The following is a 13650-nucleotide window of genomic DNA, read 5'->3' on the forward strand; positions in this document are numbered from 1 at the left end:
ATTTCCTCTAAGTTTTCAAATTTTTTTTGCATAGACAGTCAGCCTTGGTTGTCCCCTTCTCATCTTGATTAGCTCAACACCCCCCACCCCCGATAAAACAACTTTTGGATTGACTTAAGGTCAGCATTTTTCTGTTCATTTATTAATTTGTGAAAACTTTTACATTCAGGAAATGGACACATGCTTCCAAGGAGAAATACACTAAGACACACATCACATCCCAGACCCCCTGGGGCAGCAGGAACTCACTGGAAATCATCTTTGTTAGACAGTCAAGCGTCTTGCTCCTCTCCGGGGAGCTCAATTCCAAGTTTACTGGCCAGAGTGCTTCAGCGTGACCTCATTTCCACCCACTCCTTCCCTGTCTTTGAAAAGAATTGAAAAGCGAGGTTAGGTAATAAAAGCTGACTAAGTTTTTCATAAGATGTGGGTTGACTGGGTCACTTTCCTCCTCCCTTGACAAGGGTCAACATGAACAGTTTTTCCTCTTCCACTTCTGTTGTAAAACTCAGGCTCACACTTAAACAATGGCCACCCTTTAATTTGGTCGTAACCCCAACACATGGCAAGAGTGAGACTGATGGTGGTGAAGGGGAGCAGAACATGGCACACCAAAATATGCTACTTCGGTGTAATGGTTATTTTGAGCTGAAGGCAGTTGAGAAGAAGCAGATATAAGAAAAGCTCTGCCCTCCCCTTATTCGCCTAAAAGCAGGACGTAATATGTAAATGTGTCTCCCCTCCTCTCTCTACCAGAGGGACAGAGGTTAATTACTGGAGACAACACTAGGCCCTTGTCTGCACAGAGTAATCTACATAACAAATTGCTGGATCATATGGCAACTCTATTTTTAGTTTTTTGAGGCACCTCCATACAGTTCTCCATAGTGGCTGTATCAATTTACATTCCCACCAACAGTGTAGGAGGGTTCCCTTTTCTCCAAACCCTCTCCAGCATTTATTGTTGGTAGACTTTTTGATGATGGCCATTCTGACCAGTGTGAGGTGGTACTTCATTGTAGTTTTGATTTGCATTTCTCTAATAATTAGCATTGTTGAGCACCTTTTCATGTGCTTTTAGGCCATCTGTATGTCTCTTTGGAGAAATGTCCATTTGGATCTTCTGCCCATTTTTTGATTGGGTTGTTTGGTTTTTTTCTATATTGAGCTGCACGAGATGTTTGTATATTTTGGAGATTAATTCCTTGTTGGTCGCTTCGTCTGCAAATATCTTCTCCCATTCTGTGGGTTGTCTTTTCGTTTTGTTTATGGTTTCCTTTGTTATGAAAAAGCTTTGAAGTTTAATTAGGTCCCATTTGTTTATTTTTGCTTTTATTTTCATTACTCTAGGAGGTGGATCCCAAAAGATATTGCTATGATTTATGTCAAAGAGTGTTCTGCCTATGTTTTCCTCTAAGAGTTTTATAGTATCCGATCTTACATGTAGGTCTTTAATCCATTTTGAGTTTATTTTTATGTATGGTGTTATAGAATGTTCTAATTTCATTCTTTTACATGTAGCTGTCCAGTTTTCCCAGCACCACTTATTGAAGAGACTGTCTTTTCTCCATTGTATATTCTTGCCTCCTTTGTCATAGAGAAATTGACCATAGGTGCGCGGGTCTATTTCTGGGCTTTCTATCCTGTTCCATTGATCTATATTTCTGTTTTTGTACCAGTACCATACTGTTTTGATTACTGTAGCTTTGTAGTATAGTCTGAAGTCAGGGAGCCTTATTCCTCTAGTTCCATTTTTATTTCTCAAGATTGCCTTGGCTATTCTGGGTCTTTTGTGTTTCCATACAAATTTTTAAGATTTTTTTGTTCTAGATCTGTTTAAAAAAAAATGCCATTGGTAATTTGATAGGGGTCACATCGAATCTGTAGATTACCTTGGGTAGTGTAGTCATTTTGACAATATTGATTCTTCCAATCCAAGAACATGGTGTATCTTTCCATCTGTTTGTGTCATCTTCAATTTCTTCGTCAGTGTCTTATAATTTTCTGAGTACTGGTCTTTTTGCCTCCTTAGGTAGGTTTATTCCTCGGGTTTTTTTTTTTTTTATGCAATGGTAAATGGGATTGTTTCCTTAATTTCTCTTTCTGATCTTTTGTTGTTAGTGTATAGAAATGCAATAGATATCTGTGTATTAATTTTGTATCCTGCAACTTTACTGAGTTCATTGATGAGCTCTAGTAGTTTTCTGGTAGCTTCTTTAGGATTTTCTATGTATAGTATCATGTCCTCTGCAAACAGTGACAGTTTTATTTCTTTTCCAGTTCCGATTCCTTTTATTTCTTTTTCTTTTCTGATTGCTGTGGCTAGGACTTCCAAAACTATGTTGAATAAAAGTGGTGAGAGTGGACGTCCTTGTCTTGTTCCTCATCTTAGAGAAAATGCTTTCAGCTTTTCACTGTTGAATATGATGTTAGCTGTGGGTTTGTCATATATGGCCTTTATTATGTTGAGGTATGTTCCCTCTATGCCCACTTTCTGGAGAGTTTTTATTATAAATGAGTATTGAATGTTGTCAAAAGCTTTTTCTGCATCTATTGAGATGATTATATGGTTTTCACTTTTCAATTTGTTAAGTGGTGTATCACACTGACTGACTTGTGGATATTGAAAAATCCTTGTATCCCTGGGATAAATCCCACTTGATTATGGTGTATGATCCTTTCAATGTATTGTTGGATTTGATTTGCTAGTAGTTTGCTGAGGATTTTTGCGACTATGTTCATCAGTGATATTGGCCTGTAATTTCTTTTTTTGTGGTGGTATCCTTGTCCGGTTTTGGTATCAGGGTGGCTTCACAGAATGAGTTTGGGAGTGTTCCTTCCTCTGCAATTTTTTGAAATAGTTTTAGAAGGATAAGTGTTAACTCTTCTCTAAATGTTTGATAGAGTTCACCTGTGAAGCTATCTGGTCCTGGACTTTTGTTCGTTGGGAGTTTTTAAATTACAGTTTCAATTTCAGTGCTTCTGATTGGTCTGTTCATATTTTCTATTTCTTCATGGTTCAGTTTTGGGAGATTGTACCTTTCTAAGAATTTGTCCATTTATTCTACATTGTCCATTTTATTGGCATATAGTTGCTCATGATCCTTTGTATTTCTGTGACGTCCATTGTTAACTTCTTTTTCATTTCCAATTTTATTGATTTGAGCCCTCTTCCTTTGTTCTTGATGAGCCTGGCTAAAGGTTTATCAATTTTGTTTATCTTTTCAAAGAACCAGCTTTTAGTTTCATTGATCTTTTCTATTGCTTTCTTTGTCTCTATTTCCTTTATTTCTACTCTGAACTTTATGATTTCTTTCGTTCTGATAAATTTTGGGTTTTGTTCTTTCTCTAGTTGCTTTGGGTTTAAGTTTAGGTTGTTTGTTTGGGATTTTTCTTGTTTCCTGAGGTAAGACTGTAGTGCTATAAACTTCCCTCTTAGAACTGATTTTCCTGTGTCCCATAGGTTTTGGATCAGTGTTTTCATTTTCATTTGTCTCTAAGTATTTTTTGGTTTTCCTTTTGATTTTTTTCAGTGATCCATTGGTTGTTTAGTAGCATACTGTTTAGCCTCCACGTGTTTGTGTTTTTTACAGCTTTTTTTCTTGTAGTTGATTTCTAATCTCATAATGTTATGGGAGAGACCAATTTTTTTTTTTTTTTTTTGCGGTATGCAGGCCTGTCACTGTTGTGGCCTCTCCCGTTGCGGAGCACAGGCTCCAGACACACAGGCTCAGTGGCCATGGCTCACGGGCCCAGCCGCTCCGCGGCATGTGGGATCTTCCCATGACCGGGGCATGAACCCGTGTCCCCTGCATCGGCAGGCAGACTCTCAACCACTGCGCCACCAGGGAAGACCAAGACCACTTTTTTCATCCATTCATTCATTGATGGACACTTGGGTTGCTTTCTTCCTTCTTCCCTCCTTCCCTCCTTTTTTTTAAAAAAATTATTTTATCCAGTCGTTTTTGGCTGCACTGGGTCTTCCTTGAGCACATGCTTTCTCTAGTTGTGGTGAGCAGAGGCTACTCTTCATTGCGGTGCGTGGGCTTCTCATTGCGGTGGCTTCTCTTGTTGCGGAGCACAGGCTGTAGTCACGCAGGCTTCAGTAGTTGTGGCTCGCGGGCTGTAGAGCGCAGGCTCAGTAGTTGTGGCACACTGGTTTAGTTGCTCCGTGGCATGTGGGATCTTCCTGGACCAGGGCTTGAACCCATGTCCCCTGCATTGGCAGGCGGATTCTTAACCACTGAGCCACGAGGGAAGCCCCCTCCTTACTTTTTAATTTTTAAAAACTCTCTGGGACAAGAAGCATCATAATATTTATAAAGGAAATTTTAAAAGAAAAATAATCAGCTACAGTGTCCTGCCCTTCTTATATGAACTGTTTTCATTTTCCTCTATTCCCTACCAGCTTTTGTCCATATGCAGTCACTATTAGTGCAGATTTTTATGCTGTCTTGTCTTCTGCTTTACTTGGAGGCTAATCTTTTTTTCATGTTAATACATTGCCTCATGCTGAACTTTTTGACAGATGAGTTCAAGATAATGTTTGCAACTAATACAACTTTAAAAAATCATTTCCCTGTTGGCTGTTTTTAATTTTCCATTATTTTGAATAATGAAATTATTTTGAAATCTTTTGGAATCATTTATGTCTTCCTTCCCTCCCTCGCTTTGGATAAAGGCCCAGGAGTGGGTTTATTAGGTCAAAGGAACGAATGGTTTTAAGACTTTCAAAACATGCTACTGAGGTTGTACTAATTGAAACTGCCCTTTACAGAATTTGAGGGGATGGGTTTTGCTGACAGCCTCACCAGTTCTGGGTGTCATTATTTATGTATCTATTTTGCAGTAGATTAAGTTATAATCACTATTTTCATTCACATTTGATTATCAGTAAAATTAAATTTTCTGCCTAATGTTTACTCCTCAGTTGTATTTTTCTACTTTTGAATTGCCTTCTCCCACACTTTACCAAGTTATCTCATGGTGAGTCAATTCCAAAGAAATTTATCTGTACCTGCTCTTTGTTTGCTGTAGGTATGAATATTTATAGGTATTTTTTAACATCTTTATTGGAGTATAATTGCTTTACAATGGTGTGTTAGTTTCTGCTTTATAACAAAATGAATCAGTTATACATATACATATGTTCCCATATCTTTTCCCTCTTGCATCTCCCTCCCTCCCACTCTCCCTATCCCACCACTCTAGGTGGTCACAAAGCACCGAGCTGATCTCCCTGTGCTATGCGGCTGCTTCCCACTAGCTATCTATTTTACGTTTGGTAGTGTATATAAGTCCATGCCACTCTCTCACTTTGTCCCAGCTTACCCTTCCCTCTCCCCATATCCTCAAGTCCATTCTCTAGTAGGTCTGTGTCTTTATTCCCGTCTTACCCCTAGGTTCTTCATGACATTTTTTTTTTCTTAGATTCCATATATATGTGTTAGCATACGGTATTTGTCTTTCTCTTTCTGACTTACTTCCCTCTGTATGACAGACTCTAGGTCCATCCACCTCACTACAAATAACTCAATTTCATTTCTTTTTATGGCTGAGTAATATTCCATTGTATATATGTGCCACATCTTCTTTATCCATTTATCTGATGATGGACACTTAGGTTGCTTCCATCTCCTGGCTATTGTAAATAGAGCTGCAATGAACATTTTGGTACATGACTCTTTTTGAATTATGGTTTTCTCAGGGTATATGCCCAGTAGTGGGATTGCTGGGTCATATGGTAGTTCTATTTGTAGTTTTTTAAGGAACCTCCATACTGTTCTCCATAGTGGCTGTGCCAATTCACATTCCCACCAGCAGTGCAAGAGTGTTCCCTTTTCTCCACACCCTCTCCAGCATTTATTGTTTCTAGATTTTTTGATGATGGCCATTCTGACTGGTGTGAGATGATATCTCATTGTAGTTTTGATTTGCATTTCTCTAATGATTAATGATGTTGAGCATTCTTTCATGTGTTTGTTGGCAATCTGTATGTCTTCTTTGGAGAAATGTCTATTTAGGTCTTCTGCCCATTTTTGGATTGGGTTGTTTGTTTTTTTGTTATTGAGCTGCATGAGCTGCTTGTAAATTTTGGAGATTAATCCTTTGTCAGTTGCTTCATTTGCAAATATTTTCTCCCATTCTGGGGGTTGAATATTTATAGGTATTTTTAATGGAATCCTTCCCTCTCTGTTTTTCTTTAAATGCCGTACATGGGCATGCACACCCACCCACACGCCCCAAATTGCCAAGTGTTGATCTTAAATCAGCCTGGAGAAGGGAGAACTGCTCTCCCTCCTGGGGCACCCACTGTGCCCAGCCCACTGCTGGGTTCCTGGTAAGCATGTGAGGGACAGAGCTGGGAGGCAGGCTGGGAAGTCTGCAGTTTCCTTTCTGGACCAGAAATCGCTGAGCCATTGCACAGCTTTAGAAATCTACAGGTGGTTGCAGATTGTAGGTGCATCTATCTCCGGCCTGCTCAGGCCCCTGCATTCCAGTTTTCTCTTCCGTTGTCTCCTTCCCTCCTCCAGAGCCAAGTTCCCAGCAACAAGGCCTAGCACAGCACTTCAGACAGTTGTGGGTGCATTTCTGCTTGAGCGTCACACGGCTTATGGGCTGTTTTGATGCATATTAGGAAAGGATGAACAAGCACTACACATTATGGCTTGGGACAAGGCTAAAGTTAATTTGACTCTTTCTTAAAGTAAATGGCAGACTACAGGCACACCTCAGAGATACCGGGGTTCAGTTCCAGACCGCTGCAATAAAGCAAGTCACGTGAATTTTTTGGTTTCCCACTGCGTCTGTTATGTTTATACTACACTGTAGTCTATTAAGTGTGCAATAGCATTGCTTCTAAAAAAACAATGTACATACCTTAATTAAACCATAACACATATAATAATAATGAAAACGTCTGAAATACTGTGAGAATTACCAAAATGTGACACAGACACGAAGTGAGCAATGCTCTGTGAAAAATGGCACTGATAGATTTCCTCGACGCAGCGTTGCCACAAACGTTCAATTTGTAAAAACAAAAACAAAAACACAACATCTGCAAAGTGCAATAAAACAAGGTGTGCCTGTAGATGGCACAATGCTGTTGAGAATGTAGAAGGCAGATGGTTGTTGTTGGGCAGCCTTGGGGATCAGCGCCAGCCTGGCCATCTGCTAGTTGTGTGACCTTGGGTACGTCCCCTGGGCTCTCTGAGCCTGCTGCTTCTATTACATGGGGATCGTCCACTCCTCATTGGGTTATTATAAAGTCTGAGAGAAGAGCAAATGTCTTTCAAAGAGCAGTGCCTGTACTCTGGGATCTTCTAGTTGTAACCATGGCAACATGGCATCTGCTCAATCAATCACGACAGCCATCCCCTCCCACTTCCCTCCAGAGTGTGGGAATGAGCAGGACCGGCTCCCTGATTCCCATTCACTCCTAAAAACTCTAAAACTCTCTAGAGCTCCTTCTTCTAAACTTCACTGAGCATCTGCTGTGTGCCAGGCATTTACGTGTGGGGAGGCCAGGGACAGTCTGGCGTCTGGCCCTCTGGTGGCCCCATGCCTCATGGCTGACACTTCACCCTTTGCTCTGGACTCTGGACTTGGTGTAGAGAGGGCCCTGGGAACCCCCTACTGGTGGGCAGGTTTCACAGCCACCCAGCACCCCCCCCACACCCCCTGCCAATCTCTCCAGTGGATGGCTAACCCCAGCAATCTAATGGACATGTTCTTGGAATCTGCCAGCTTTATTTTTTCAGTTGAAAACTCAAGGGAAAAGCCTCCCCCCAAAGAAAGTGAACAACTTTTAGGGCTGTAACTCTTGGGGTCTGAGTGCCCAGGTGCAGAGCACACGTCTGTGGAAACCGGCCCCCTGGAGCATTCAGTCTTAGAGTCAGGCTCTACCCCAAAGAGGGAGGCACCCAACCAGGCTTGTGGTTCAGGGATTTGGGACCATCAGTTTCCCCTCAAGGATCCTCATGCCTCAGGGGAGACCCTGAAGAGGGCAGGGGAAGCCAATCCCAGGCTAGGAGACCCGGGGCAGCCTGGCTCATACAGCTGAGGCTTCCGAAACAGCAGCCAGCGAGTGACTAAATATCTCAGGCAGAACAGTTGCTGGAGCGGCTTCCGCTCTCCAGAGCTGGGCCCGGCAGGCCAGGCTGCCTCCTGGAATTACAGGGCAGGTGTTGAGGGAGGTGGAGCATTACCCAGACCAGTGTGGGCTTTACCGCCCCCAGAAGCATTCTGAAATCAATGCCTAACAGCCCTTCTTTCCTGCATCTGTGTCTTTCCTGGTCTTCTCTGAGTTTCTTGGCATTTCGTGCTGCTTGTCCTGCCCCAGACAGGAATCTTGAGCTTGCTGACGAGATGGGATTGTGGTAGGAGGAGAGGGAGTCTGAAATCTTTGGCAGCCTGGTGCTGGCTCAGGCAAAATCTCAAACTGCAAAGAAAAAAGAAGAGAAGTAAGGCTTTGCTGTGGGCCCAGAGGACAGGGAGCTCCCGCCGTTTCCTGGAAGCGAGCTGAGGGCCCCTGTTATAGCCCCTGGCGTGCTGTAGGCCCAGCAGGGTCAGGCCTCGAGTGGCCCTCATTAAAAGGACATCTCCCCCTTTGGAAGAGCAGTGGGTATGGTTAGATGGTTCCCTGCACTTGTGAGACATGCCCTCACCCCCACCCCAGGAGTTCCTGGCCTGGGAGAGGGCTGAACCCCAGAACGTGATGCTTTGGGAGCATGGAGGGTGCACCCAAAGTGGGGGGTAGAGGGGAGTTCAGGGGCTGAGTCCTGATGAAGAGAGGGTATCCAGGTCATGAAAGCAGCAGGGACATTCAGATGTTTCCAGTACATTTGGTGACATCTGAATGACTTTTCTTTACTTTCAGAAGGAGCCAGCCGTACCCTTGGATATCCAGCTCACACTGAAGCAGGGACCTCTTCAACTTAGGGGTCACAGACCCAGGAAGACCCTCGGCACCTCTCTGGGCAAGGCACACCATCAGCAGGTAAGGCTTTTTTTGTTTTTTTTTAATTTATTAATTTTTGGCTGTGTTGGGTGTTTGCTGTTACGCGCAGGCTTTCTCTAGTTGCAGCGAGCGGGGCCTACTCTTTGTTGCGGTGAGAGGGCTTCTCATTGCAGTGGCTTCTCTTTGTTGCGGAGCATGGGCTCTAGGCGCACGCGCTTCAGTAGTTGTGGCACACAGGCTTCAGTAGTTGTGGCACACAGGCTTCAGTAGTTGTGGCTCGCGGGCTTAGTTGCTCCGCGGCATGTGAGATCTTCCCAGACCAGGGCTCGAACCCATGTCCCCTGCATTGGCAGGCAGATACTTAACCACTGTGCCACCAGGGAAGTCCCAGCAGGTGAGTTTTAATCTCTGTACTTCATTTCTTTTTCTGGTCTTACTGAGTGTGATGGGGTCATCAATACAATATGTAATAGAAACAGAGAGAAAGAGTGTCTATCTCCTTGCTTCTGATGTTTCTCCATCAACTGTGATGTTAAAGGCTGGATACCAAATACCTCAAGTTACCAGGTTAAGGAAGGTCCCTCCTAGCCCTCATTTGCTAAGAGAATTTTTTAAAAAGAAAATATGAGCATTAGACAATCTTATTAAATTCCTTTTCTGTCATCTGTTGATATGATATCTTTGGTTCTTTCCAGATATGATATTTTTAAAATTTTCTAGTTCCCTGCCAAAATTTTTTTTAACATCTTTATTGGAGTATAATTGCTTTACAATGGCGTGTTAGTTTCTGCTTTATAACAAAGTGAATCAGCTATACATATACATATATCCCCATATCTCTTCCCTCTTGTGTCTCCCTCCTACCCTCCCTATCCCACCCCTCTAGGTGGTCACAAAGCATGGAGCTGATCTCCCTGTGCTATGCGGCTGCTTCCCACTAGCTCTCTGTTTTACATTTGGTAGTGTATATATGTCCATGCCACTCTCTCACTTTGTCCTAGCTTACCCTTCCCCCTCCCCATGTCCTCAAGTCCATTCTCTAGTAGGTCTACATCTTTATTCCCGTCCTGCCCCTAGGTTCTTCATGACCTTTTTTCTTAGATTCCATATATATGTGTTAGCATACGGTATTTGTTTTTCTCTTTCTGACTTACTTCGTCCTGTATGACAGACTCTAGGTCCATCCACCTCACTACAAATAACTCAATTTCGTTTCCTTTTATGGTTCCTTTTGGTTTCCTTTTATATTCCATATATACAATGGAATATTAAATATTCCTTTAATATTCCATTGTATATACGTGCCACATCTTCTTTATCCATTCATCTGTCGATGGACACGTAGGTTGCTTCCATGTCCTGGCTATTGTAAATAGAGCTGCAATGAACATTGTGGTACATGACTCTTTTTAAATTATGGTTTTCTCAGGGTATATGCCCAGGAGTGGGATTGCTGAGTCATATGGTAGTTCTATTTGTAGCTTTTTTAAGGAACCACCATACTGTTCTCCATAGTGCCTGTATCAATTTACATTCCCACTAACAGTGCAAGAGGGTTCCCTTTTCTCCACACCCTCTCCAGCATTTGTTGTTTGTAGATTTTCTAATGATGCCCATTCTAACTGGTGTGAGGTGATACCTCATTGTAGTTTTGATTTGCATTTCTCTAATGATTAGTGATGTTGAGCATCCTTTCATGTGGTTTGTTGGCCATCTGTATATCTTCTTTGGGGAAATGTCTATTTAGGTCTTCTTCCCAATTTTGGATTGGGTTGTTTGTTTTTTTGATATTGAGCTGCATGAGTTGCTTGTAATCCCTGCCGAAATTTATGGTCTGTGTTGGATAAACCCATTTCTGAATTCCTGTGGGTTTGTGTCTGTTGTCTGACTCTGCTGGTTCTTGCTCTTAGAATTTTGTCTCCTTAAGTGTGTTTGTTTTTTATAATTACAGTGGTTATAAGTTCAGTGTTTAGAGTTGTATCACCATGCCTAGCATATGAAGTAGGTGCTCAGTAAAAATTTTTTAATTAAAAGATTCTTAGTTGTGGCAAAATATACATCACAAAAAAATTGACCATCTTAATAAGTGCACAGGTCAGTAGTGTTAAGTACTTTCACTTTGTTGTGCAACTATCACCACCACCCATTCTCCAGAATGCTTTTCATCTTGCAAAACTGAAACTCTGTCCCCATTAAACAACTCCTATTATCCTCTTAGACCAGCCCATGGCAACCATCATTCTGTGTTCTGTCTCTATGAATTTGACAACTCTAGGTACCTCATAGAAGGGGAATCATACAGTATCAGTCTTTTTGTGACTGGCTTATTTCATTTAGCATAATGTTCTCAAAGTTCATTCATGTTGTAGCTTTTGTCAGGATTTCCTTCCTTTTTAAGGTTGAATGATATTCCATTGTATGTATATATATATATTTGCTTATCCATTCAATTGCTGATGGACACTTGGGTTGCTTATAACTTTTGGCTATTGTGAATAATGATGCTATGATGGGTGTATAAATATCTTTGAGATCCTGCTTTCAATTCTTTTGGGGTATATACCCAGAAGTGGAATGACTGGATCATATGGTAATTTTATTTTTAATTTTTTTGAGGAACTGCCATGCTGTTTTCCATATTAGCTACACCATTTTACATTGCCACCAACAGTGCATGATGGTTCCAATTTCTTCACATCCTTGCTAACATTATTTTCTAATTTTTTGATAGTAGCCACTCTAATGGGTGTGAGTTTATATACCATTGTGGATTTGATTCACATTTCCCTAATGATTGGTGATATCGAGCATCTTCTCATGTACTTGTTGGTTATTTGTATATCTTCTTTGAAGGAAAGTCTATTCAAGTCCTTTGACCAATTTTATTTTTTTTGTCAGAGTATAGTTGCTTTACAATATTGTGTTTGTTTATACTTTACAGCACAATGAATCAGCTATATGTATACATATATCCCCTCTTTTTTGGATTTCCTTCTCATTTAGGTCACCACAGAGTATTGAGTAGAGTTCCCTGTGCTATACAGTAGGTTCTCATTAGTTATCTATTTTATACATAGTATCAATAGTGCATATATGTCAATCCCAATCTCCCAATTCATCCCCCCACTTCTCCCTTGGTATCCATACGTTTGTTCTCTACATCTGTGCCTCTGTTTCTGCTTTGTAAATAAGATTGTCTGTACCAATTTTTTCAGATTCCACATATATGCGTTAATATATGATATTTGCTTTTCTCTCTCTGACTTACTTCATTCTGTATGACAGTCTTTATGTCCATCCATGTCTCTACAAATGACCCAATTTCGTTCCTTTTTATGGCTGAGTAATATTCCATGGTATGTATGTACCACATCTTTATCCATTCCTGTTGATGGATATTTAGGTTGCTTCCATGTCCTGGCTATTGTAAACAGTGCTGCAATGAACATTGTGGTACATGACTCTTTCTGAATTATGGTTGTCTCAGGGTGTATGCCCAGTAGTGGGATTGCTGGGTCATATGGTAGTTCTATTTTTAGTTTTTTGAGGCACCTCCATACTGTTCTCCATAGTGGCTGTACCAATTTACATTCCTACCAACAGTGTAGGAGGGTTCCCTTTTCTCCACACCCTCTCTCCAGCATTTATTGTTTGTAGAGTTTTTGATGGTGGCCATTCTGACTGGTGTGAGGTGATACCTCATTGTAGTTTTGATTAGCATTTCTCTAATAATTAGTGGTGTTGAGCATCTTTTCATGTGTTTGTTGGCCATCTGTATGTCTTCTTTGGAGAAATGTCTATTTAGGTCTTCTGTCCATTTTTTGACCTACACTCTTTTTTTTGGCCGTACGTGGCCTCTCACTGTTGTGGCCTTTCCCGTTGCGGAGCACAGGCTCCGGACGCGCAGGCTCAGCGGCCATGGGTCACGGGCCCAGCCACTCCACGGCATGTGGGATCTTCCCAGACCGGGGCATGAACCCGTGTCCCCTGCATCGGCAAGTGGACTCTCAACCACTGTGTCACCAGGGAAGCCCCTCTTCTGCCCACTTTTTGACTGGGTTGTTTGGGTTTTTTGATATTGAGCTGCATGAGCTGTTTGTATATTTTGGAGATTAATCCTTTGTCAGTTACTTCATCTGCAAATATTTTCTCCCATTCCATAGGTTGCCTTTATACTCTGTTGATTGTGTCATTTCATGCACAGAAGTTTTTAATTTTGATGAAGTCCAGTTGGTCTATTTATTCTTTTATTGCTTGTGCCTTTGGTGTCATATCCAAGAAATCAATGGCAAATCCAATGTCATGAAGCTTTCCCCTGTTTTTTTGTAAGAGTTTTATAGTTTTAGTTCTTATATTTATGTATTTGATTTATTTTGAGCTAATGTTTTTATAGGGCGTAAGGCAAGGGTCCAACTTCATTCTTTTCATGTAGATATTCAATTTTCCCAGCACTGTTTGATGAAAAGATTGTACTTTCTCCATTGAATGGTCTTGACATACTTGTCAAAAATTATTTGACCATATACGCAAGGGTTTATGTCTGGGCTATTTTATTCCTTTGGTCTATATGTCTGTCTTTATGCCAGTACCACAGTGTTTTGATTACTGTAGCTTATGTTAAAAGTTTTGAAACCAGGAAGTGTGAGACCTCTAACTTTGTTCTTTTTCAAGATTGCTTTGGCTACTTG

General features: G+C 41.4%; 1 protein-coding gene across 1 annotated transcript in view; it reads right to left on the reverse strand.

Moving 5' to 3' along the window:
• Window positions 1–251: 251 nt before the first annotated feature.
• The window catches only part of LOC132506262 (uncharacterized), a 190512-nt gene continuing 177113 nt past the window's right edge, over window positions 252–13650 (reverse strand). The window contains exon 68 of the mRNA XM_060124800.1: window positions 252–365. Coding sequence (XP_059980783.1) covers window positions 313–365 — 53 coding nt within the window. The 3' untranslated portion in view covers window positions 252–312. The remainder of the gene's footprint in view (window positions 366–13650) is intronic.

This window comes from Lagenorhynchus albirostris, chromosome 15 (genome assembly GCF_949774975.1).
Source record: "Lagenorhynchus albirostris chromosome 15, mLagAlb1.1, whole genome shotgun sequence".
Classification (NCBI taxonomy): domain Eukaryota; kingdom Metazoa; phylum Chordata; class Mammalia; order Artiodactyla; family Delphinidae; genus Lagenorhynchus; species Lagenorhynchus albirostris.